At 42.5% G+C, this 26081-nt stretch overlaps 1 protein-coding gene across 6 annotated transcripts in view; it reads right to left on the reverse strand.

Moving 5' to 3' along the window:
• Positions 1-381: 381 nt before the first annotated feature.
• PCDH7 (protocadherin 7) overlaps positions 382-26081 on the reverse strand; it is a 1155179-nt gene continuing 1129479 nt past the window's right edge. For all 6 annotated transcript variants that reach the window (XM_069631835.1, XM_069631836.1, XM_069631834.1 and 3 more), the window contains one exon: positions 382-3289. In XM_069631835.1, coding sequence (XP_069487936.1) covers positions 2910-3289 — 380 coding nt within the window. In that variant the 3' untranslated portion in view covers positions 382-2909. The remainder of the gene's footprint in view (positions 3290-26081) is intronic.

Consider the following 26081-nt stretch of genomic DNA (forward strand, 5'->3'; position numbering starts at 1 on the left):
TCTAAAGCAAGTGATATGATACAGACACACATAGTTCAATCGATATTGTTCAGTAGAGAAACATGCAATTGAGTGACCAAAAGTGAATAGCTATCCAAAAGAATCGAAGGAAAATAAATAATCAAACGGTTGACACAATAGATTACCAGGACATTGCTAAAACCATAAAAAATCTTGAAACCATCTATCAGATGTACACTGTTTAGGTCTGGTCCATTATCTGAGTTTAGCCGACAGCAATTTCATTGTGTACATTATTTATATCATTAAAGTAAAGAAATGCAAGTCAGTTTACAGATTCAAAATAAGGTGGGATTAGTATTTGGCATCAAACCCAACCACCATTTTACCATAATAATAGGTATACAAGGCACAGTTGCATATTTTGCATTCACTCTTTTATTTTGTAATGTTTATTTTTGTATTTTGTCTTTATTTTACAAAATCACTCTATATTTGAAGTGGTACCATCTTTGACCTATTTCAAATAAAAAATATACAAACACAAAATATATTTCTGTGTCATGCCAGGTACACATAGTAATCAATATATTGTGATGGCTTTCATTCGCTCTAATGAAAGTTCAGTAAATACTTACATTTTCTTTTCTTGTGAATCCATGGTGTGCATGAGGAAATGTAGATGGGTACTGAGCAGGGAGGCTACTCATGTGATGGGGAAGAGGGTACATGACAGCTGATCTAAACCATCAGAAGGTCTTCTTTGACCCGTATTAGTTTCATCAATCAATGATTCTTTAACAAACACGTGATCAGTCGCTATTCAACGTTTTCAATACAGAAAGGAAGTCAGGGTCGATGAAAGAAGTTTTAAGGAACGACTGCACTGTGCAATAGTGTGTTCTGCTGTAACATGCAAGAAGAAATGTGTATATTTTACAGAGCATCGTAAGAAGTGTATTTCTGAACAAGTACTTACAGATTTTTAAGCAAAGGACTGCATTATATAGTCACAAATTCAAAGTCCCAGAGTAAGATCTCTCTTGTCATTCCAAAACAAAGAATGTGCAATCAGTTTTAGATATATTTTCTCTTTGTCAGAACCTGTGACAAACTCTCCATCTCAAAATGGTCGACGTGGAAATGCAGCCCAGAAAAGGCACAGGGGCATAAAGAAACATGGATGTCAAAAGCTGACACGTCCTGTAGGGCTCATTAAGCTACTTTCTATGCTAGGCTACTCCACCTTAGAACCTCTGTAATCTAGCAAAGCAAAAACAACAATGTGTACTAAATATATGAGAGAGCTATCTGGTCATGCCTTATAGTTCTGTTAACATCCAGGGATTTTAGGTGCGAATTCTCTTCTGAATCTGTCCTTATGCTGCGGGACGATTGTCAGGTTTGTTCCAATGTGCAATAGCATTTCTCCATTCCATTGGCTGGTAATCGACAGAGCCGCCAACTGAAGTTCTGCACGCATGGGCGGGTACTGCTTTTTCATGTGAGTCTCTCATTTCCATTGAGAATGTGCATGCAACTCTGTAATATTGGTCAGCACGCCCAGCTCAGCAGCTGCGACGCTGGATGATTTGTAATTCGTCTTGAACCTCAGCATGAGCATAGCCACAGGGACGTGTCCCCCCTTTTTTGTCGTCCCTTGAATGTTCAGGTATATACATAGTTCTGTCTGTTCAAGAATCCGCCCAGTGATCGTGTGTTGTAGGCACCCTGCGACATGCTTTCAAAAAGAGCAACGCACAGTCTGCACATCGAGGGCCAGTGCAGAGAAATCACTTAAGGACTGAGTGAACCAAGTCTTTGTTTTTACTTGAAATATGCTATGTCTGCAACATGGCAATTCGTTCTTCAATGCATGTGCCCTAATCCCCCCCCCACCCCCTGCATAAAAAGAAAAGTTCTGCATTCTGAAGAGCATAGGATGTCTACTCTGAAGAAAAAGCTTGCCTGGGGTGTGGCCATCGGCCAGATGGAGCCACACTACACGAGCCTTTCTGTCCCTCGTGCATTCACCTGCAAGCCGATCGGATATGACTGCCTTCCTACATTTCGGTTTAAGGACTACAGTGGAAAACAAATGCAATGCATGTGTGAGGACATGTCCTTTTCTTTCATGAATATTACATTATTATAGGCAATCAGTTATTTCACATTGAATTTACTAAATGTCTAACTTTTGGCCATACAGATTTGAAAAATGACATGATTTTTCAAATATCCAAAATGTAGATTAAAACTAATATATTGCAGATTATTATCAGAAGAACAGAACCATGTTAGCGTATTTTCTTTTCCTAGAAGCGCTTCTTTTGCCAATTATCTTTTTTTGTAGGCCACAGTACAGACTGAACTGATTCTCTTCTTAAAAGTACGTGCCCACATTGTAATGTGGTGTACAGGAATCTGTTGCTGATGTCAGAAACTTGGATGGGTAGTCAAGCACATTTTCTACAAGAAAGTGCTTATTCATTTTCCTACTTTTTCTAGCATCTGCTTTTTTTAATGAATTACCCCTGATTAGGACCAGCAATATAGTGATGATAAGGTTTGAATATGTATTGTTGACCGGTTATCCATATCAAGTTAGACAACAACATCTGGCAAAAATCATAGTTTGAAATCATGCTCCACTTTCGATGATGTGTTTGGTTTTTATATTGAGGGCTGATACCATGAAAATACTTGCAACCATACGTTTTGGAAAAATAAAAATCATTAAGGGAATTAGACATGCAAATACTGCAACAACGGTTTTGACATTGTTCCGAATATTCTGGCAGGCAGTGTCATGAACAGCCTGGCGTGGGAGCAAACGTGGCAGGCAAGCTGTTGTCTCTTTGGTGGCCCCTCATTTTTTTTAGATGCATTGTTTCGGTTTTAAGGTTTTGCCTGTTTTCTGCTCTTACACGAAATAATGTTGTTCTTTCCTACAGGTAAACTTCCCTTCGAGTTAAGGTGTTGACAGATGATGGCTTATAATCCCCTGTTTGCGTTAAGGGGATATCCTCTGGGTTGTCGTCCCCGTTTTTGCTGTAGGTAGCTGCGCTGAAGGTTTCATAGGATGTGGTTAGCTTTTTGTTAAGGAGGTTTCTGTTGCGATCTCCCACCAGTGAGGCTTCTCCGTTGGCCAGCTTTTCCTGGCTGCCTCGTTCATCAACAGGCATGAAGGTGGAAAGTTTTGGCTGGTTCTTCGGTTTCCTTTCCGGGGAAGTGTGAACGGGCATCCAGCAGGAGTCTGAATGCCCATACTCGCCACAATCACGGGTACACTTTCCAGTCAAAGCTACATCAGGCAGAGGCCTTGCATCTAGAAAAGCAAAGGAGAGATAGTTGTCAGGAGGACTCCAATACCAAGCATTTACTTACTAACAGGATTCAAAGAGACCATTTCTATGGGAAGGTCAAACAAGTCATGCAATTGGTTAAAAGGAAAGCAAACCTGTTGTGGGCCTAAGCATCACTTCATCATTTTTGTTGCAGCTACATAAATGAGATTTATTTGCTTGGCAGCTAAACAATTATGTATGTTTTGCGCTTTGCACAGATCGTCTACTTTACATTGATTTGAATTTGTGGGTTCTTATTATCTTGGGGAACATTTCAATCGTTATCAAGTAAGAAAAAATCACCTTCCAATAACTGAGGGAGGGGCTGTTTAATAGTGTGAATAATACTGTTTTGACATTGGCTCATGTCTGCAAAATGTAAAACGTTTGTGTATTGTAAAGCAACTCTGTGAATTGTAGCTTGAGAAGCTCCTGGCTGGAAACAATGTGGAAATGGAAAGAAATCACTTCCTCATGTTTCACCAAAAGTAAGTACAATTTTAGGAAAAAAAAGTATTTTTGTGATTCCATTTAGGATACCAACATCAAGCAGACATAGAAAAAGAGCAAAGAAAAGTAAAATCTAAACAAAAACGCACACATTTTCATATACAAAAATTAGACAATCCCAAAGCAATCCAATTTAAGAACGTCTCCATGATGTAATTGTTCTCGGTAGTTGTTCATACAACTAATAGTTACAACTAAAAGCTTACATAGGTAAAGCAGTCAATCTTGTATTCTTGTCAACCCATTTTTGTTTGCTAAATGAACATGGATAACCTCTGTAAAATATATGGCCTTGCTTGAGATCTTCTCATTGGTATTGAGTTTTGTAGTCTACACCTAGACCAGGCAGAGTACTCAGGGAGATATAATATGAGCAATAACTGGACATTCCCCATAAATGGCATGAGAAGGATCACATGTGGTTGGGATGGCTGAGGGCCTACACAGCTGCCTTGTTTTCACCAACTATGTTCAGGATTGGATCAAGAATCACACTGCAGAATGGTTACAGAAGGCTAAATTGGCCACAATGATGAATGCTGATTTACCTTCCAGATGTGCATTTCTATAAGGCGATGCTGTAGAAAAGGGACCACAAGATTTATTGGATTACCCTGTTAGGAGACAGAGTCAGGGCTTCCCGGGATTTCGGGAAAAGTAAGGTAACAGGCGATAGAAAGCAAGAGGTCACAGGGGCCATCTTGTTTCCTATCAGGAATCTACTGATTCCAATGACAGGGCCTGGGTATCCCAAAATGGAGGATCCGCAGGGTACCTGTCAATTCAGCACAGAGCTGCCACCAGCGTGTACCCTGCTCTGTGGGCCACACACAGGTGCCCTAAAACATACACTAGGACTACAGGGTTGCACTCCCTACCCCTGGGTGCCATAAGGGTATCCCGTTCACCAAACCAAAAAGAGGAAGAGCTGCACCGCCAGGAGTCCCACATGAACGCCTGTGTAGAAAAAAATACAGAACATACATGATAAGCAGTAAAGGACAAGGATATGGAGGCCCTGTCCCTCCAATGCATTTCCAGATCACAGTCATCAGGATAATCATCATGCAGTGTAAGAAGACAACTAAGAAGACTTTAGGGATGAAAGTACTGATAGACATAAAGACCAAAGAACATAAAGAAACAAAGACACGGAATGCACTAAAATTACAACGAACAAGGTGTCTTCTGCTCTCAGAAGGAAAAGTGTTGCAGTACCCATACAACAATTATAATGGGGGGAAATGGGTGTGGTGCAACTCTGATGGGGAGTGCATCTATGTGACATGGAGCCTGGGTGACCATGCAAAATAATATGGACATCTTGGAGGGGTAACAAACATTTGGCTACCAAAATTGCAGACAAACCAAGAGAGTTGTGCATATAGTGTGGTTGACAGGTCGACCAGAGGGGGGATTGTAGATGGGGGGGCAAACATAACCCTCATGTCCCCCACACCACCCTCAACACAAAGGCAGAGAAACAACAGGTGTGCCTCACTTTTAGGCCAATCAATTTCTGGAGTTTTTCGGTTTTACTTGTAATCATAACGTCCTTTAGCTAAGTTTTTTCATATTTCAAAGGTTTTTATTAGTGCAACTTTACCATGACATCCCTTTAACAAAGTTTTTTCATTGAATTTCATGGGTTTTTATGAGTGCAACTTAACCATAACGTCCCTTTAACAAAGTTTTTTCATTGAATTTCATAGGTTTTTATTAGTGCAACTTAACCATAACGTCCATTTAACAACGTTTGTTCATTGAATTTCATGGGTTTTTACCAGTGCGTGCTATTTGCCTACAAATTACTAATATCATACGTACCCAATAGAGCAATATTTGTGGCCAATTTACCAAGTGTCACCTTAAAACTCTGCCATTTTCCACCTTCTAGAATCATTTTTAACACTTCTACACATTTTGCAACTATTGCATCCGTGGACGGCTACAAACATCTGACTTCATTGCGGACCTTCCGGACAGTGCCAGATGACCATAAGCTGGCGCGCAGCATGATGACGTGTCCGAGAACCCGTCCGCACTTCACGATAAGATCCATGGACAGTTCGGAACTGCATTTTCTGCTGATCTAGGAACTTTCAACTTCAAACTTTCCCTTGCAAAGCTCCAACACATATTCCTACTCATCATCCAATAACAATCTAGTGCACAGTACATACTTTTAGCAAAACTGCTATTTATCTTAAAATGGCATCAGCTAATGCCATCCCTCCTCCCCAAGAGCCACAATCACTGCTGTAATCAAGGATAATGAGAATCACTGCTCCCTACCTTAGAAATAACACACACGTAACATTTTCCCCTGTCCATCTACCCCTTCATATTAGTAATTGGTGCCTCTTCCCTCATTTACTCCCCACATTTCGTTCTTAGTCTCCTGCCAAAAAACAATACATCCAAAAACAACAAAAGAAATGTTCCTTTCTGAACCACCTTTCACAGTCAAAAAATAGAATTAAAAAAACAACTTATGGACTCCATCTACTTTATATTTCTAAGTAAAATACTCAATAAGATTTTCCAACATTTCCGTTTGCATTTTATGTTATGCTAATGGGAATATTGTGGCATTCATCCTCCATTCCAGGGACTGGAACGGTGGATACCGTCCCTGCAGCCCAAGGTATCAGCCCAAGTGAAGCGAGGGTGGATAAGGAGGTCTCTAGACCATTATCCCCCCATTCCAGCCCCTGTAATGGGGGATGAATGCCATTAGCTCCCTATGTTCCCAAAGCGGGAACCCGAGGTGCTGAAAAAAAGGATTTTTCTTCGTACATGTGACGCCTGTGGCGTCCCGGTGTAGGAAGGAAAATCCTTTCCCTAGATGGCCACCATGGGCAGGGAAGGCGGGGTTCCATACAGGATCCCTCTTCGCTTTCCATGGAAACCTGTTTCCAAGATGGCCACCATGGAAAGGGAAGGGGGGATCCATACAGGTCCCCTCTTCACTTTCCATGGAAGCCTCTAGAAGGTGAAAATAGAACCCTGTGACCTTATTACCACAAGCACATTTTTCTTCCCTTTTAAATCTATCCCAAATTTCGAATAACCACCACAAAGCCAGTCCCAGGTGGACATGGCCACTTTAACCCTCTGTTGTCCCCCATGGTCCTGGCCAGTAGCCAGATTGTCCGGATCATCACCTTATTCCATGACCTGGGCAATATGGCCACTGCCCATGGCCACAGGCTACACCTCAGTCACCAAAGATATATCACTATTTTTTGTACCTACATTATGACACTTGTCAAAAAATAAAACACAGGCACATTTGCAAAACCATGCTTTCAGGTCCTTGCCAATGCTCCTTCCAAAAGTTTGCAGGAAATCAACCTATGTTTTATTTTTTCAAAAGTGTTAAATGTATGCACATACAATCATCATATACCCTAGCCCCCACTTGACAAAATCCATTCAGACTTGACGAAAACATATATATCTAAAAGGAGGGGCTGCTCACTCCTGTGGTTCACTCTGCAACAACCACATGAGAAGCATTCATTTGGACCTTTTTTGGGAGAGCTGTACTTTCCAAAGCCCTCAACCACTGAGGTTCAGAAGGAGCAGTCCAAGGCAGAGGAAAACTCTGCCACACACCCAACCCACTCTAAGGGCACATTGAGGGTGCCTCTTGCTGTGGACGAGGACCTGCCACTCTGTACAAAAATCTACCCAGGCTGAAAGAGCAGACCCAGAAAGGACACTCCTATCATCCCTAGAGTAGGTCTCAGAGCATCTGGAGGACCAGATCAGTTAAGGATCCCTGTTATGCGGCATTGAACTGGTTGAACTGCCTTCCAATCATAGGAATCCAGCCTGTGCTGCCTCTGGTACTCCTCTAAACATTTGAACTACAGTGCCTGCATCTGGAACCAGCTTGGTGCCCAAATGTGCTCTTGCCGAGCTAGTCACCTGATAGGCTCAAATCAACTTCTTCTCACCAGGACCCAACTCGATCCGCTGTAGTGTCACATGCCCACTTGAACCAGGTGTTACACGACTCGTCTGGACTACCACTTCGTCAAACTGCACAAGGGAGCCACAGGATCACCTTTGAAGCATCACCCCCTGCTGACTCTAACCACTGGAGCATCAGTCTTCGACCCTTCCCAGTTGTTACAACCCAATTCAACCATCTCCACCTCAAACAGATCCTGGTGAGTGACCCAACCTGCATCGCCATACACCACGTTTGAACCACAAGGAGCTACTGCATTCCAACCTGCTCAATGCCCACTTGCTGCTTTAACCTACATCAATGGGGATCCAATGTGCCTGAAATGAGCTCGATCGGCTTGCACCACTGCTCAAAGCTGGGTTTAATGCAGTCAAAGTACCAAGAACTACAAGTAGGTACTATTGACCATTAACTGCACCCTTGATCCAGTTCTTGGCCATAGAGACTGGTTAGGTTATTATTTCACATTTTTCATTCAAGAAACATATCCTTCTAAAAAAAATGAAGGTTGTTACTTGCCTTACACCCCTGGTTCAATACTCTGAGTTCTGCATTGTGCTAGCTTTGCCTATTCTCTGTTCTTTCTTCAAGGTGGGTTTTGTGTGTTGTTTTCTATTTAGTTATTTTTGCAGATGGTGTGTTTTATTGAGGTATACCTATTTTATAGAACCTTGGTTAGCCATTCCCTTTTTCTGGACTGTCATGCTTCGCTGTTTGGGTTACAAGTGAATCACATTCACACCATTCCTAACAGCATAGCCTTCCCTCAGCCCACATTACCACAAAAGGTGAAAGTGTATCTCTTAACTGGCCTGTTCTACATTTATGTTTGTGTTGGCTCTTGGGTTGTAACAGTGTGACGGCTGAGTGGGCTTTTTAGCCTCTACTCGTCCTTATACTCATGCAGGGCAGAATCCAATTAGTCACAGTCACTTAACGTGCAAAAGTGATGGGCAATTTAGCCTAGTTGATGGGCAATTTTGCGCAGCTGGCAGACATTTTTTAAATTACATTTTTAGTGTCACACCGTCACCAATGCAAAAAATGACATTAAACTGAGTGGCCAGTGCAGAATACACAACATCTGCACGAACTGGCAGGTGAAAGACGCACATTTTGAAATTGTTTGTTGATTTATTTACTTCCCGAACATGCTGCGGTGCCTGCCCAGGAGTCATGTGCCCTTTCTAAAAGAAGCCTGCGTGCAGCATTTAACTGTTAAATTGGATCAATGGTGATCTGGTTCACCGCATAGGCTTCCTTGATGTTGGTGCAGCTGTGTCAATCATTCCAGGGCCTTAGGTAGAATGTGGGTTGGTCAGTGCCATCATGGCTTCTTCGGTGACGGGGAGTGCATGCAGTTAATAATGCTAGCAAGTGCTTGGCAGCTTCAGGGGCCTGCAGCATTCTTTCCAAATCAAGTTTCCTTCCTTACTGTTGCTGTCAGTGTGTGCCCGTGCAGCTTGTTGAGAACTTCATGGCACTTTATTACATAGAGGCTGATAATTCTTGTCTCTACCTCTGGTTAATCACTCTTTCTCTTGCTTTTCCTTGACATGGTATACCCACTGCCTGCATTTGCCATTGTAGGCTTGGCAATGTTTCCTGGCTGATGTGGGTTGTGTATTTTGTACGTGTGTAGTGTGGTTGTTTTCCTCCACCTTTGTGCCAGTTATTCACCTCACTTGTGAGCATGTGTATGCTTGTGGCACGTGGACATATGCTACAGTAGAGGGCATTACCTATTGCCTAGTTTCTGATGGGGCTCTTGATGATAGGAAGTCATTTTATTGTATCATTGTAAGTGTGGTTTTTTTAATACCTTTTTCTATTGACATACTTTGGCACTGGTCACCTGGCTTCCCTCCGATCTCGGGGCCAGGTCCCCTCCTCCGCACTGCCTCCCTGGCATCCCCCGCACTTGGGACTGTTTTCTGTATCCCTACAGCCCTCTATCAGCACTTGACACCTGATCTCTGCACTTACCCTTGCACTTCCCACCAGCTGGCCGCACTTTTTACTATTATTTATGCATTCTATTTATTTTTACTGTTGTTCCCATGTACTTCACTGTCTCCTCCTCCTTCCCCCCGCACTTGCGTGATCTCAATGTCACCTGGCCTAGTAAGATCATTGTCTCTGTCTTCCCAATGTTCCCCCTCCCTTGCCTCGTCGCGCCTTGAAACACTTGTGTATAGGTGCGTCATAAATGCCATATCATATCGTATCATATAATGAGCTATTTAAGTTACATGGATATAAACATATGCCCTACATGCTTTAATGAATTAGCAGTGGCATTCACAGATGCACCTCTGCACCATGTGCCTATGGATTATCATCATGCACATGAATCGCAACAGTGTTATGATTACTGATCTTGATATTACCATTGTCTCAGGAGAATAGCTCAGGGGCAACACCCTCACCTTGGAAACAAGATGATGTGGAGAAACACAGGTTTCATCCCCGGGTCCGTGCTTAGAAACCTCTGGGTATTAAGCACGTTATAAATAACAAATTATTATTATTATTCCTATTGCAGGCCTAGAGGATGTCCCAATTGAGGTATGTCATGCATGTTCCCATCCCTTTGGACATTTTCTTCTCATTTTTTCAAGATTTGGGTTGTTTCTCTGGGTAGGGGTGCATCTATTTTTCGTTGCCTGGCCATTGTCATTCCTCCAGACAAACCTATTTTGCATATGCAAAATGAGTGTGTCGGAGATAAACATCCACCTGCCCATTTAGCCACATTAACCTTTGCTGGCCGGGATTGGCCAAAAATGGTTATTGTCACTTTTCCCTGAATCGGCTACAGTTCGCACACACTGCCTTTGTGCAATTAAGTGATGCAAATATATTGTGGCCACAAACATTCTTTGTGAATTATGTTTGCTGTGCTTATGATTGGTAGACTAATGTATGTGTTTGCCTGAATCTTATACAATGGAGGCAAAGTGTTTCTTTCAAGCGTATCGCATATGAATTGATTCATAAATCTTTCACTAAGATGTCACCCAGCTACCACATTGAAACCAGGATATGTTCTCTTCCAATATACTCTTGATACTAGTCCTGATATTGCACATTACTATAAGATGGGTGGCTCGTTTAAGGGTTAAGCATATGTATCAGTCATGGGGATACCCTAAAACTCACTGTACAGAAATTCTAGAGTCAGATATTTAGGAGGACAGCACTTTAGGAGAGTTAAAAGAAAATGTGAAGCTGATTATATAAAGAAATACAATTACAACCATATATACTTAAATATTGATGTGGTGTGTATCGACAAGTTAAAAAGGAAACTTACATTACAGCTTCACAAATCCATATATATTCTGGCAATAATTACGAGTTTGACTCTGCTCTAGCACCTTGAAGCGTCTCTTGTGCTAGATGGAATTACGTATAAAGATCTCAGACCAAATAACCAGAAAGACTCAGAAAATGTAGCAAAATACTACTTTATTCTCAGATCAATAAAGCAGGGCGAACTGGTGAACAACCGACTGATGCTTGCACACTCACACAAAAACTTGATTGTACAAACGTTATATACCCATATATACATCATCTATGACATCATCCTGCATGGCAAACTACAAAACCTATTGACGGAAAGGATTGGTTAAGGGAACATATGTACACATGTCATGCATAGGGGTTAGTACATCATTGGCTGCCCCATATCTGTAGGACATGCCTTCAAATACCTCTAAATATGCATTAATACTGATTACAGCAGAGAAAATGGCAGCAGAGTGGTCTATGCAACATTTTATAGCATGTTGCCCCATAGACCCTTTGAATGGTTGGCATGTTCATCCAACCTTGGACTTTCAGCTCATTAGCAGCACACAAGCAAAACAAAACCCAAGTGCTTGAGTCACATCAGATTACTCCCCACTTTCCCAATTAATCTATCATCTCTCATCAGTCCAACTATAAACCACAGTTTCCCATCTGTAGTTGACCTTGTAGCCTGCTCTCTATTTTGGGACATTGGAGGGAGTGTAAGTCCATCCATATCTTCATTCGAAGCTTAATGAATAGCCCTATTTTTTGGCTTCTGGATCATGTGTGAAGAGACCACAAATGTGTCTATTTCCACCACCTCTTATTTACTGCTATTTGATTTATTTATACTGGGTGTTTTTGCTCCTCTTGGCCTCTAGCGACTTGCTCACTCCATCTTGTATAGACCTCATCCAATGTTAATTGTCGAATACGTGGCTCTTGTAAATATGTTCTTCTTTAATCTATAAGACATGTGTTATGCACATGACTTACCCATCTGCCTCCCTGTGTGCCTTGCAATTATTTCTTAAAATAGAACTCTTGATCCCAGGCCAACATAGACTCCTCTTTATTCTGCACATGAAGCTGTTTCTCCAACGTCTCCACAGTCTGCATACCTGGTCTGTCTCTGAGTTGGCTAGAGTCTTAACACAAGCCGGCGTCCATCTTCCAATCATGGCCATCCTAGCCATGTTATATTATCCTCTATCGAGAGCTTCTATATGCTTCCATATGTTTCATCTACCTTGCGTTGCTGCATACTTACACGTATTGGTCCGCAAGTTACTTCATCTTCTTTGTATACATGATTTTGTACATGTTTCTCTTGTTACTTCAGTTACATAGTCATTCTTAAGTATTTTCATATCTTTTCTGTATGTCCTCATATATCTTCTTCATGACATTACTCTGCCCTTGTCAGATATCACTCAGCACTACATGATGTTCAATGGTGCGTGCTGACACCCTGCCACTCTTTCAGTAGGAGGGTACATACGGTATGGTTATGTGAGGGCATATCATCTCTCATACACTTGATGTGGTATAGGGACTACAAATGGGGTCCCACATACAGCTTGACGGTGGTGAGGGGATGGGAGCTAGGTAAAATGCATCTAACTGCTCCTCTACATGACTTACCTCTGGTAACTCTATTACCATGACCAGACATGGACACAATAAAGTAATTGTGATGACCTGCATGACTGGAGTCCCATTGCACTCCCTTGGGGACAGGGACTTTTGCTGCATGCAGTAATATCTGATGGGGAAATAAAGCTTCCATGTCCTAATGTTTGTCAAAGTAATTACCTCCACCCAAAATGCAAACAGATTTTTCTTCGTGTTTGGATAATCACTAATGCCTTATCCATAATAAGGGTGTACCTTTACTCATGTGACATGGTTATTTAAGCCTTTCTTTTGCTGCCTGGGCTGTCTTTGTAACATTCAGTGTTTTTTTTTCATAGACATTATTATAGAGATTGTGCAATGACTACCGAATCGCATTGATGGATTACACAAATATTGTCACTTACTGCCCATTAAATCCTGGACCAAAGCAGTCAGTGAGTTGTGCAGACCATGCTTACTACAACAAAGAAACTCCAGTGTTCATCACTGCAGTGACACCATTTTGTGCTTTATCTCCCAAAGATCAGAAAATGAGATCATTTATTACAAGGTCAACAAACTGTTATTTGATTCTAAATTGGGAACTCACATTTTTGCTGAAACTAGTCAAGGCACAGTCTGATTTTATGAAATTGAGCTTTCAAAAAGTGATGTATGAGGACTTTGATGAGTATGCCTAATGTAGGAAAAAAGAAGGCAGAGCCTGCCTGTTTAACTCACATTGCCAAGCCTTAGAGCATGAGTGGCTACTACCAGTCAGGGCAGTCATCACTGGCTTGCAGACAGACAATTTTGGCAGACACTAGATAACTTTGACATTGTAATTCTTTCCACAACAAGCTGGTACTTAGGCAGGGTGATTTGCCAGATTGAAGCCAAGGGCCGCGATGGAAAAATGACCCTTGTATTATTGTATTATATATCAAGCCAGGATACTAGACAATAGGCTTCAAGACTAACTGGACAGACCCTGTGTAAGGCCAAAAAACACAATTGAAGTCCTATTAGATAGGAGGTGAAGAGTGAACAGCTTAATGAACTAAAATGGATATTCCCACCATAAGGGAAAATAGTAAGCTGTATTCCTTGCATCACTCATTAGGGTGCCTTTTCAGGGAACAATTTTACTTCCTATAACTATACCAGACGTATTGAAAGAAGGCAGGGAAAACTACTAATACCCACCCAATGATTTTGATGGACGTTGGCTAAATATGTGCATAAATAGAAACCAATGGCAAAAAGGCCTATTAAATCCCTAATTATTGATGGTGATAAATGTATATACGAAGCATAATTTAAAGTTATAGCTGGCAATCATTATCAATTTGCAGGCCATCTCCAATCAGTTTTGTAACTGGTCAATTGATAGTGCTTATCGATAAATTGAGATTTACACATTAATGTATTCTGATTTGCAAACAAAGTAAAAAAAGACTATCAGGTCTTTTCTCAGGTAGATCAACATGAGGACATTGAGATTGTTGATGCAACACATGCATTAAGTATATTTTTGTGCCATTTCAAGGCTTGCATACATTTTTCTATATTAGATTTAAGAGTGGTGGATTTTTCCCACAGGTCCTACAACCTCACTGGGTCTTCCAGACACCTTGTGGCTTTTTCTCAGGTGTCCCCCAGTTCATCACTATTTCCAATACACATTAGATCCAACAATTGATATTTTGTCAGCAAAGGGGGTTGTAACCTACACATTCATGCTAATCCACTTTTCAATTGAATCGCAGGGGCTATGGCTTTCATAATCACACCACTGAATAGAGGACACCTTGGTCCCTTAAATAGCAAATGAAGGCACTACGCAATCCTATTAATTAAGGAAAAGCACTATCCCTGGCATGTAACATCTAGACAGATTTGCCCTCTCAAACAATAGTGTTGTAAACTCTCCACACTCCACAATCACTTAGTCCTACAGGCTTTCACAGGATTAAAACCGTGTGTAGTTTTTTGCTCCTTATGACTAGTTATTCGTGAGGTACAGGACCGGGTTCCAAAGTGCCTGTACACCATACTATGATGTTATCTACTGTAGATATACTGCAGCAATCAACACAAAGATAAACTTTACAAAAACACAACATGTCCAGTCTGTTTCTTATCGCAAGTTACAGGAACCTGCCTCGGGATCTATGCACTCAAGGAAGCCATCAGATTGGCAGTGCTAGGTGTACTAACAGTTTTCCATTTGCTTGAGTGTTCTTCACCATAGCACCACAAACACCCAACAAGTAGGTTGCTCATTGGACACATTTGCAACCAACTCCTTCTTGAGATACTTTCTCACCCTCCAAAGTTCTTGGATAAACGTGTTCCGCAGATGCAAATTATAAGGCACAGCGGTTAGAAATGAGTATGGCATCGCTGGATCAGGAGCATTTCTCCCTAAAAGTACCTGCACAAATACTCCGAAATATGCTTTACAATTGTTATTTTCACTAGCCCTTAGTTTTCCTCTTTCACATCATTTTTTGTGGTAAGGACATTTCTTTAATTGTCATATTGTTCTGTTCTGGTTTGCCACTTCTTTGCTTCTTGCATCCTTCTCATTTCTGGTAGTGATAAACAATGGCAACAACCCCGCCACGGCAACGTGCTTCAAAGACACCCACCTTTCAAAGGCTAATAGTTTATCTCTGTGAATCGCAGAGTCTAGACAATGTGGCCGTTATTCTCAAAGGCTGTGTGTGAATCCCAGTGTATGAGGCACACAGTAAGGGTCGGACTAGGTCGTACAATTGTTTCAGACACCATTGAAAAAGTGGCCCATCGTTGCAAATGCCAATTCATTTCTCTTCTGACAGACTGTTTCAATAGTTCTCAAGGGGGAGTTTGTGATACAATGTGATTCAAATTGTGCAATTTAAAGAATATTTATTCTGCAACAATGGTCAAAACTACTACCTGCATAGTGACGCAACTCATCAAACTGGCCCACAAAGACCAAAAAAGTGGCACACTTTGACGCAAAAAACTGGCCCACACTAGTATTTTGCGTTTTTGGTTCGGGCATTGTGCTCCCTATATGCCGGTCCCAGCCTGCAGACAGTCACGAACACACAAACCTTGCAAACAGTGCATGCTCGATTCCCAAATCTGTGACTTGCAAGATATGTTTCTGCGTCACAGAATCATTTTTGAGAACAAAGAACTGCCATGTTTAGCTCCTGTGAGTAGAGGGGCAAAACGGGTTCTCTTGAACGTCCATTCGGACTCTCAGTGAGATGCTCTTCAAAGTACATGTGCCCTTCAGAGAACGGACAATGTTGTCAGGGGTCTGGGAGTCCGTGAATAGCATTTCTCTGAAGTGAAAAGGAGTAACTCATGCTAAGAGTAAGCATTTCATATGTTCGTTCTGTGCTAGCAAATGAAATGCAGAATGGGGAAAATGCAATTACACCCATCTCTAATACATTCAAAACGGTGTTAGCCATGGTCGTACTACTCACAGAGTTGAGAATGAGATGAACTAGTTGTAGTTTGGTCTAGGACATATATTTATTTTTAAAGAGCACTACCCAGAGTCCCTTTTGTGCTCATTAGTTTGGGCTTTTAGGTACCACCATTAAGCTGAACATTTTGCCTTGGAGAACACCTACGAAGGCGATGAGATGTGAGGAAGGACACACAGCTTATCTGTGCTGTTTGATTATTCACTCACCCATTGACTGCCTTTAGCCATGCTACCCCCTATTGCTATTTCCATGCACTACACGCCCCTCCCTACCCAAAACACATTCACCTGGGATCTCTTAGCACTAGTTTTCTCAGCAGTAACATCAGACAATAGGCAGCCAATGTTATTGGTAAGCAGTCTCCCGAGAGTTAATGGCATAATTGCAGCTGTAAATGCGCTACAGGTGTAATACATATTGTACGAAACAAGTGCGACATCAGCCACTTGATTTAAATGTCATCATTGCTCTGAAGTTCCCTTAAAACATGAATTTATAAATAGGACAGTTTTGGCTTATGTACTGATTTTAGGTAGGTGTTTGCGAGATACCATATGCCCAGATAATCACCTCATTATAGAAAAAGCCTAGCTCATACCTGAACACAGGGAAAATCCTTAGCTTTGACAGTGCTTGTTTTTTTTTCGGTTGTCAGCACTAAATATAAACACTAAAGGGCCATAACAAGTGAGTCTGTCTCCCACACGTATAGAACTCAGTAAGCATCAACACATTGAGACTGGGAATCTGCACACACACAATAGGGGATGAGGTTTCACCTCTCGTTGTGCATTCACAGTTTCCATGAGAATCTGGACCTGTGGGTTCTCATGCACAGTACATTAAAACTTTTGTCAACTTCCACAATGACTGTGCCAGTGCATTTCTCAAACCCATGCAGATGCGTGTTTGAATGACAGCGAGAGTGACACACCTTTGCAAACATAGTAAATCAGGATTGACCAGAAATGGACATGGTTTTGCATATAGGTTAAGATATTTCAGAGGAGCCCACGCATATATCCAGTCACATATCATCTCCACTTTGAGCTCAGGCTTGATGATGTAGACCCCCCACATCCACCACCCCCAAATGACAAGTATAACAGCATTCAGAACTGACATGCAGAAAGGCTGACGATATTAAGATGATTGACCATGCAATATCCCCAAATGAATCGAGGAGGAAGGGTACATGTATTTATAAACGTGTTTATAATGTATTTTTTAAAGAGGGGATTATGATCTTGCTGGCAAAGGGTGAAGTAATGTCACTGGTGGATCTTGGTTTAGTAAGTATGACCAGCTTTTAAGGCACATAATGAGAACGTTTGCTTGAGAGTTTGTGGAGGGGTAGAATGGGAACCAAAAGATGCCCTGGAAATAATGTTCAAAGTGGCCCCATATTACACATTTCAGCAGGCCCAACCCTTTTCCTATGAGAACCTTCAGAAATAAAATAGATTACAATACAAAAGAGGACCAAGGTGCAGAGGCCTAACAGGACATCTCCAGAGATCCTGTGTGTGTCCTCTGGGCTTTACAGGTATTCGTTTCACTTTTCTACATTGTCCAAGTGTTTACGTCATGACTTTGTACGTCATGGAAGCCATTTTAAAGACACGTTAGGCCTGATTGACAAAGCGTTGTTCAATGGGACTTGCCTATTGACAAATGCTTGTGTATATCAGCCCCATTGTCTTTGTCAGTGTGTCTCCATAGCAGGAGTAATCCATTGCAATATGTTTAGACACAGTCACCAGCAGCACTTATTTCAACATTTCCATGAAAATATAGGTTTTTTGCAACCCTATCCAAAGTAATTCATTGTATCCTAGTCTAATATTTCCATGAAAATCTAGGATTTCTGCAACCCTATCAAAAGTACTTCATTATATCCTAGTCTGTACCTCACTAGTGGTTTGCCTCATTACAAGGTGTAGCCTGGTGTGATTCTCAGTAAACTTTGCAGGCATGTTTAAATTAAAAGTTAGTATCAAGTTAATGATGAAGCGAGGCACACAACTTATGACATTTCAATGGATACAATTTTGGGGGGAAACTTTGATTGGCTGAAATCCAATGTGGAAATTGTGAACACCATGGTTATTATGATAGGATAATGAACTCATGTTTGAATGGAGTTGGTTTTAAGTAATGATGTGGCATCCAGAACTTTATGATGGACAAGCATGGGGAGGGATGAGCAGTGATACGCTGTAGTGCAGTCCACATAATAATAGATGATCACTAGTACTGCCGCAAAGTGTTCCCAATGCACTAAAAGCCATTGAGACATTAGGAGATCTTCTTGGAATCCAAATTGTATCAGAATGCCGGGACAATCGGTTCATCATTTTGACCAGGGTCGTTCAGATCAAGGGGATGAGAGAAACAATGAAAACGCATGGGGGTCATGATGCCCATCTGGGTTTCATGGCAATTAACTGTTGTTTACAATAGAAGAAAAAATAAACAGGCTTCTGTGAGTATGAAACGATGCAACTATTATGTCCAGATTCACATTCTGCAGTGTAGCTACTTCAAGGTTGCACCCTGAATGAAGAGCCCTCTGGAATGTGTGACAACATACTGTAAGAGGATTCAATTCAACACTACAGCTAAGTCAACGCCTAGTCTAGAATACTGAATGAAAACCCTTATTGATATACCTTTATGTCCAGTTCATGCGTTCTGGATGACTACCCCTATATAACACCCCTCTCTTGGAATCCTCCTGACCCCATTGAGCCAAGAAGTAGTTCTGTTTTGCAAGTTAAAAGGTTTATTTGATAATTTAAACAATAGATATATATATCACACTTTATAATAAATTAATAATTGAATAGCACACTTAATCTGATATGATAAAGATTAACAACGGAGCATCTGGCACCAACACGCTTCTCTATAATCAATAAGGAGTTGACATGAAATGGATAAGGTAGCACACAGGTGAATAGGAACAAAAGAAGAAGGTGGTACAGAATGCTTTATGTAAGCTCAGGTGGATGCAATATTCAATGAATGCAGTACAGAAAATACTCAATATGATTTCAACCAAACAATGTAATCACTTTTCTCTGGCTATTCACTCCCCCCCTCTTTATGCAATGCAAGGAAATGGGAGGAAAGCACACAGTTCTCAGAAATGCAATCAATGTAATTCAGTTCAATCCCCCCCAAGCACGCTTAAAGAAAACAGATAGGAGTTTTGAAAACACAGGCCCAAATGCTTTTATATGTGCTAGCAATGGATGAGAAATATGCTGGAAATGCTTTTAATTCCCTTTCAGAGGTTCAGGGTGAGTGGTATCTAGTTAATATTAGTCCAGGCTCACTTTTGCAATGATTCAGGAACTATCGTTTTGGGGTCCTAGGAAAGCCTAGGATCTCAGCTTCCAAATGAAAGTTACTGCAAGTCTCTAAGACAAACGGTCGCGGAGATATGAGCGATTTTGTAAAGGTTGTTTTTCAGATTTGAAATTTTAAAGTTCAAAAAGACAAGTGCAGCTTGCAACTAGCAAATCACAGGTGACAGCTTTACAAATGACAGGAGACAGTTAGGAGACAGTTCTACTTAGATTAAAATAGATTGAATTATATTATTTTAACTAGGAGATTGGTTCTGCACAGTTCTGCTATGTACTCACAATATATTTAGAAATATGCCTTCCCACGGATCTGGTCAGGTTTGGACTGGACTCCGGTTCAGCTCTCTGCACTTCACAGTGATCTGGGTCAGCTCTCTCTGATTCTGCTAACAGGTCAGCTCTACTCTGCTGGTCTGGTCTGGGTCTCTAGTTCTGGATAGATTGAAGTCTCTAGGTGGGCTCTCTGGAGGTTTGATGGAGGTAAGGTATGGATTTTCCCGGCAGAACTTCCAGCTGCAAATGGATTTGAAAGTCCCTATCTGTCCTGTCTGTCTGCTTTTATGTGTTTAGAATGTGGGTGTGTTCTAGCATCACTGACCCTACCTCTCTCTCAGCTTCTAATTGGTCAAACTTCCATTTCTCATTTGATTGGGGGAGCTAAATTGTGTCAGAGTGATGTCATTTTACAGCCTGCAGAGAGTCCACTCCTCCTGTCAACTTGCACACAAATCTAGATTTGATAACAAAAGACATATTTGCACAGGTAAACATTGGTTTAAAATTACATGCACACATCACATATCACAGGAGATATATCCTGTCCAAACTTTGCTCTTCCTGGGGGCTTGCATTCAGAAATGGCACATATTTCACTTTTTAACTGGTTTGCAATTCCGGACATTACCCCAAATTTACACACATGTGCGCAAGGAGTATGGACATTAGTTGATGAAGTGTCAGATTTTTCACATGCACACATTTTGAGTAATATCCTCTTTTCCGCTAAAACCCCCCTGAACATGCCACCGGTTCTAAAAACCTCTTAAAATGTGGGCAGAAAAATCACAAGAATTATGGTGTCATTTATACAATTTTCACATGTCCGCTCTATGAGTTATTCATCTTTTTCTAAAACCATATTCTGGCTATAGAGGTGTGTCTTTTCAGGTCACATGGTACAGAAACCAGTCTTTCCAGTTTCTGCCAAGCTCAGAGACCCTGCCCCTCCCAGCTTCTGCCAAGAGGAAGCTCCATTTACGACTCCCGCCAATAAAACATTTGCCTGAGTCAGGACAGGGCTTTGTTCAATTTCCTGCAGAGCCCAGGTAATTCAATCAGGGAAGTGTCATATCCCTTTTGGTGTGATCAGCAAAAGGGCAGCTAGGCCTGGGAACACAGCTGTGACTCAAGTTTCACTCCTGATGGGGGTAGTTGCCAGGCAGAATTCAGTTCCTTAAGCCAGGTTTCAGATAAAATGTCACTTTTTGTTTCCCAGTTTAAGTCAAATAAAACTAAACATTTTCACATATGCAGCTAGAATGCTGATTCTAAGTTTAAAACTATGACATTTAAACAATTTCAACCTATGTGACACTCAAAAGTAGGTCACTCAGTCAATTTGAACATTTAGATTTGTAGTGTCTTTCAGTCCAAATTTACTTAAACTGCTGAAATCCACAGCCCAGCCAGTCTTGTTATACACCTTCAAGTCACTTCAGAATATAACTTTACATTGGATCCACCTCTCAGTAAGTCTTTCTTTGGCTTGCTTTGGGTTCATTTATTCAGTTTTCTACAAAATCTGGTGGTTTTAAAACGCCGGCTTTTGGATAGTGGTGAGTACTGGTACTGCACCCCTTTTTGGGATTTAAGAAAATGAATTCCCAACAGTTATGGGTTTGCTTTTGGCAATCAGCATTGCCATTCCCAATGGTTTCAGACTACTGTGTGGGTAGTCCAATGGTGGTTTTAGGCAGTGTCCTTCTGTGCCCATAACATCGGCAAAAATGAGTGGCAGCCTATTCTTCATGCATTTCCCTGTGCATTTTCTGGGAAGCTCTGGCCATCATGATGTTTTCCATGTCAGTACTGCACAGTTTTGAGGTAGGGCTTGGATGCATGGCTAAAAACATCCCACAAGCCCCCCTTCTTGCGGTGGCCATCTGATCCTTCACTGGTGGGACCCGCAAGATCTGGGATGTAGTTCTCATCTTCTTCCGGTAGATGGCACAGTTCAGCATCTTTTCCTCCATCCGGTACTGATCGATGGGTTCGCCTCGTCGGTCCTGATGGGAATATTGGGCGGTACCCCGGGCCCATTGGATCTTCGTTCCCGGTCCCTGGGACATCCTCCTTGGCCAGTCTCAAGGTCTTCTTTCTCCTAGGACGACAAAGGAAGAGTGGCAATACCTACTCATAGACGTTTTTCCACCACTGTTGAGATAGTGGGGCAGAATATGCATTTCATCATCACGAAACATTACATTCTTATTTTGAAAAAAAAAAACAGTATAACTAAAAGACAGTTTCATGCAAATCACAATATTTTAGAGACTAGATGTGGTATGTTTTATGATTGGAACTGAATTAGTCGGAGACAGTACCCGCTAGGATTCCAGAGGATTCCTCCAGTTGTTGCAGAGTGTGCCTGGGATGGCAACATTTCAACTGGTTTATGTGGACCCACTTGTCTTCCCCCTCTGCCGAACCGCCTTTGGGGATGCGGATCTTGTAGGCCACAGGGGAGATCTTGTCGATGATCTCAAAGGGTCCTTTCCATGTAGGCAAAAATTTGCGCTGCTTGGCCTGGTTCCTTTGGAAGTTGTATAGATAGACCCGGTCTCCCACCTGATATTCCTTCCTGGAAGTTTTCAGGTCATAATGGGTCTTCATGCTATCAGCTGATCTTTCTAGATTCTGCTGAGCATAAGCAAAAGCATGTTGGAGGTGTTTCCTTAAATTCTCCACATACTCATGAGTAGTGGAGGCATTTATTAGTGTCTGCTCTTGGGTCCTGTAGAGCAAATGCTGCGGAAGCACCATCTTGCGCCCAGTCATCAACTCAAATGGTGACATTTTGGTTGCAGATGAAGGGGTAGATCTGATGGCCATTAGGACCAGAGGTAATCGGATATCCCAACTTGGCCCAGAATCTGCCACAAACTTTTTTAAGATGCTCACAATGGTTCGTTTGTAGCGTTCTACTGCTCCAGAAGAAGCTGGTCTATAAGCAATATGCAGCTTTCTCTTGACCCCCAGTATCTCCCACATCTTTGTCATCACTTCACTGGTGAAGTGGCTACCTCTGTCTGACTCAATCCTTTGAGGTAGACCAAAACGGGAAAAGATGTGGTTAATCATCAAGGCAGCTGCGGTTTCTGCCTTGCAATTTGGGGCTGGGAGACATTCCACCCACTTGGTAAACAAGCATGTCACAGTCAACATGTACTTATTCCCCCTAGCAGAGCGAATCACGGGGCCTACAAAGTCGATTTGTAAATCTGACCATGGCAGTGTCATCCCCCGCTTTTGGAGAGGCGCGCGGTGCGTGAGGGATGATGGCTGAAATTGTGCACACACAAGACACCCCTTCAAGTATTGGTCGAGGTCCTGCCCCATGTGTGGCCAGTATGCAACCTCTCTTAAGATTTCCAGTGTTGTGTGAAACCCCCTATGACCGGCGGTGGCCGCATCATGGGCGTGACTTAACATCAGGCTTCGGAATGAGGTAGGAACCACCCACTGATCGTGGCCAGCTTTGGATTTCCTTACCAGCAAACCGTCTTGGATTCGGAACATTTTTGGACATTTCATCAACACTCTTAGGTCCTCTTTCCCAATGTAATCGGTATCCGTCAGGGGAAAGTTCTCAGTGTCCTCGATGTGCTGGTAAAATTTACCAATTGTTGGATCCCCCTTCTGAGCTGTAATCAAATCAGCATCAGGGGTCTCCTTACTCCATTGTGCAATTGAAAGGTCGTTGTGAGCATTTGTCTGGGACCTAGTGATAGCAGTGACCTGGATTTCCCCCAACAGGGACTCAATCTCAATTAGATCCCCTTGGATGGCTCCGGTTTTGGCCAGCTGATCAGCTAAGTCATTTCCAGTTTTGTCTGGTCCCTCTACTTTGGAATGACCCTTAATCTTTTTCCAATAGATGGTCATCCCATTCGAGGTGACCAGATCATCAATGTTTTGGATCAACTTCCCATGTTTCAAGGGTTTGTTGTTAGCACATAACATGCCTCTGGTTTTCCAATTAACCAGGTGCTCCACGAACCCGTTCCGTACATAATCCGAATCTGTGATTATGACCAGTTCGTGGAGTTGATGCTAGACAGCAGTGAGGATGGCCTGATGCACAGCCATCAATTCTGCCACCTGACTACTTCGGGGACCAATTTTGTATCCAGCGGAGGGTTCTGGGGACTCATTCACCCATGCATTCCCTACGCCGGCCACCAGTTCTTTCTCCCCGTTGGTGTCAACATGGTAAGAGCATCCATCCACATACACAGTGGGCATTCCCTCACACTTGTCTTCTTCAAAGACTTTGTAGGGGGAATTAAGGTATGCCTCCATGTTGTCCTTTTATTTTTAGACTTTCGTCCTCGAGACAGTTTTCTCTGGCACAATCATGCAAGTCAGCCAGACCTTGCGCGAGGGGACTCTTCTTGTTTTGGCCATATCTGACCTCCACAGGAAAGCCTTGCATTGACAGAATCCAGGAAGTAATTCGGGAATTACTCACATTTCCGGCCCGGATTCTGTCACTTTGGAGATATTGCAGAGGCTGGTGTGGAGTCTCCACTATGATGTGTTCCCCCTGGATAAACGGGCAGTAATTCTTCAATGCCCACACCATTGCCAGGAGTGCCTTCTCACAATCGTTGAATTTTTCCTCCACAGAGGATAAAGTTTTGCTCGCATAGGAGATTACTTTATTGACCTTGTCATGCTTTTGGTATAATACTGCCGTCAAGCACGTATTAGAGAACCCCGTCTCCAGGAAGAACTCCTTGTTTCTGACAGGGTAAGCTAGGCAAGGCGCTTGTGAGAGGCTTCTCTTGAGTTGTCTTACTGCCTCGGCTTGTTCTGGACCCCATTCCCACTTGACCCCCCCCTTCAGGAGATGAATCAGGGGTCTGGTGATCTCTGCGTAGCCCTTAATGAACTTTCTGCTGTAATTAGTCAGTCCAAGGAGGCTCCTTAGTTCTCGCAGAGTTGTGGGGTCTTTCAGTTTCTGAAGTGCTTCCACTTTCTTTTCCTGGGGACAGAGACCCTGAGGAGTAATCTCATGCCCCAAGAAATTAACACGGGTTCTACACCACTGTGCTTTCTGAAAGGAAAGTTTTGCTCCGGCGGCCCTCAACTGCGTCAGAACATAACGGATCTCCGCTATGTGTTCCTCCACAGATGAACTTTTGATGAGGACATCATGTACATAAGCCAGGTTACCCCTCGCACCCAGGTCGGGCATGGCCTTATGTAGGAAAATATTGAATTCATTGCCAGAGTTGAGGTATCCGAAGGGAGTCCGGGTCCATGTGTACTGCTGGCCCCCAAAGGTAAAAGCCAGTTTGTATTGGTCCTCCCTGCTGACAGGCACGGTCCAGTATCCATTGGTCAGGTCTATTGCAGTGAATACCTGTGACCCCTGAATCTGGGCCAGCCCTTGGTCAATGTAGGGCAGAGGCCATCGGGAAGTATGGACCCGTTTGTTGAGCTCCCTGAGGTCGGCGCAGAGTCTCCACTGGCCGTTTGGCTTCAATATTCCCAGCACCGGATTATTGAAGGTGCTGTGGACTGGACGGATTATTCCCCTGGACTCAAGGTTCTTAATTATTTCAGTAAGGGACTCCATGGATGCGAGAGGCAAACGATATTGCTTCACAAACACTGGAGTCATGCCAGGGTCCGTGGGGATTTTTGTGGTGTGGATGCCGGTGCGACCACAGTCATATGAGTCTACCGCAAAGAGATCTTGGAAATCCAAGAAAACTTGTTTCAACTTTTGCTTTTGTTCCAGAGTCACACAGGCATCAGCTAGGTTGACTCTCTCTTCCACCATCTGCCTGAAGCCTGGAAAGACTTCTGGTTTGGCTATTTCAGCGGCCTCCTCCAGCTGGGTGGAGAAGTCCCTGGTCAGAGTGCTGATTTGGACTGGAGGCTTCAGGTGGGAAAGGCAGCCCTCATGGACCTGGAAAATCGCCTCATCCCTCCTGAAGTCACAAGTCACATCTTCCTTAACATAGGGGCAGGAAGTGTACACCAGGAAGTTCCCCCCATGCCGGGTAAAAATCCTGTCTGGTGTTGTATTGTCCTCACTGTCACTGTCAAAACAGTCCTTGGGGATTGGTCCTAACAGTTCATTTCCAAGATCAATGGAGAAATGTCGGTCATCAACCGCCATTCCAATAATGGTGCCTGCGGCTAGAGTAATACTCTTTAAGTCGCTGTTATCCACCTCTATTGGAATGGTGTCATGTTCTAT

The sequence above is a fragment of the Ambystoma mexicanum genome, chromosome 6q (genome assembly GCF_040938575.1).
Source record: "Ambystoma mexicanum isolate Mex_15411 chromosome 6q, UKY_AmexF1_1, whole genome shotgun sequence".
NCBI lineage: Eukaryota > Metazoa > Chordata > Amphibia > Caudata > Ambystomatidae > Ambystoma > Ambystoma mexicanum.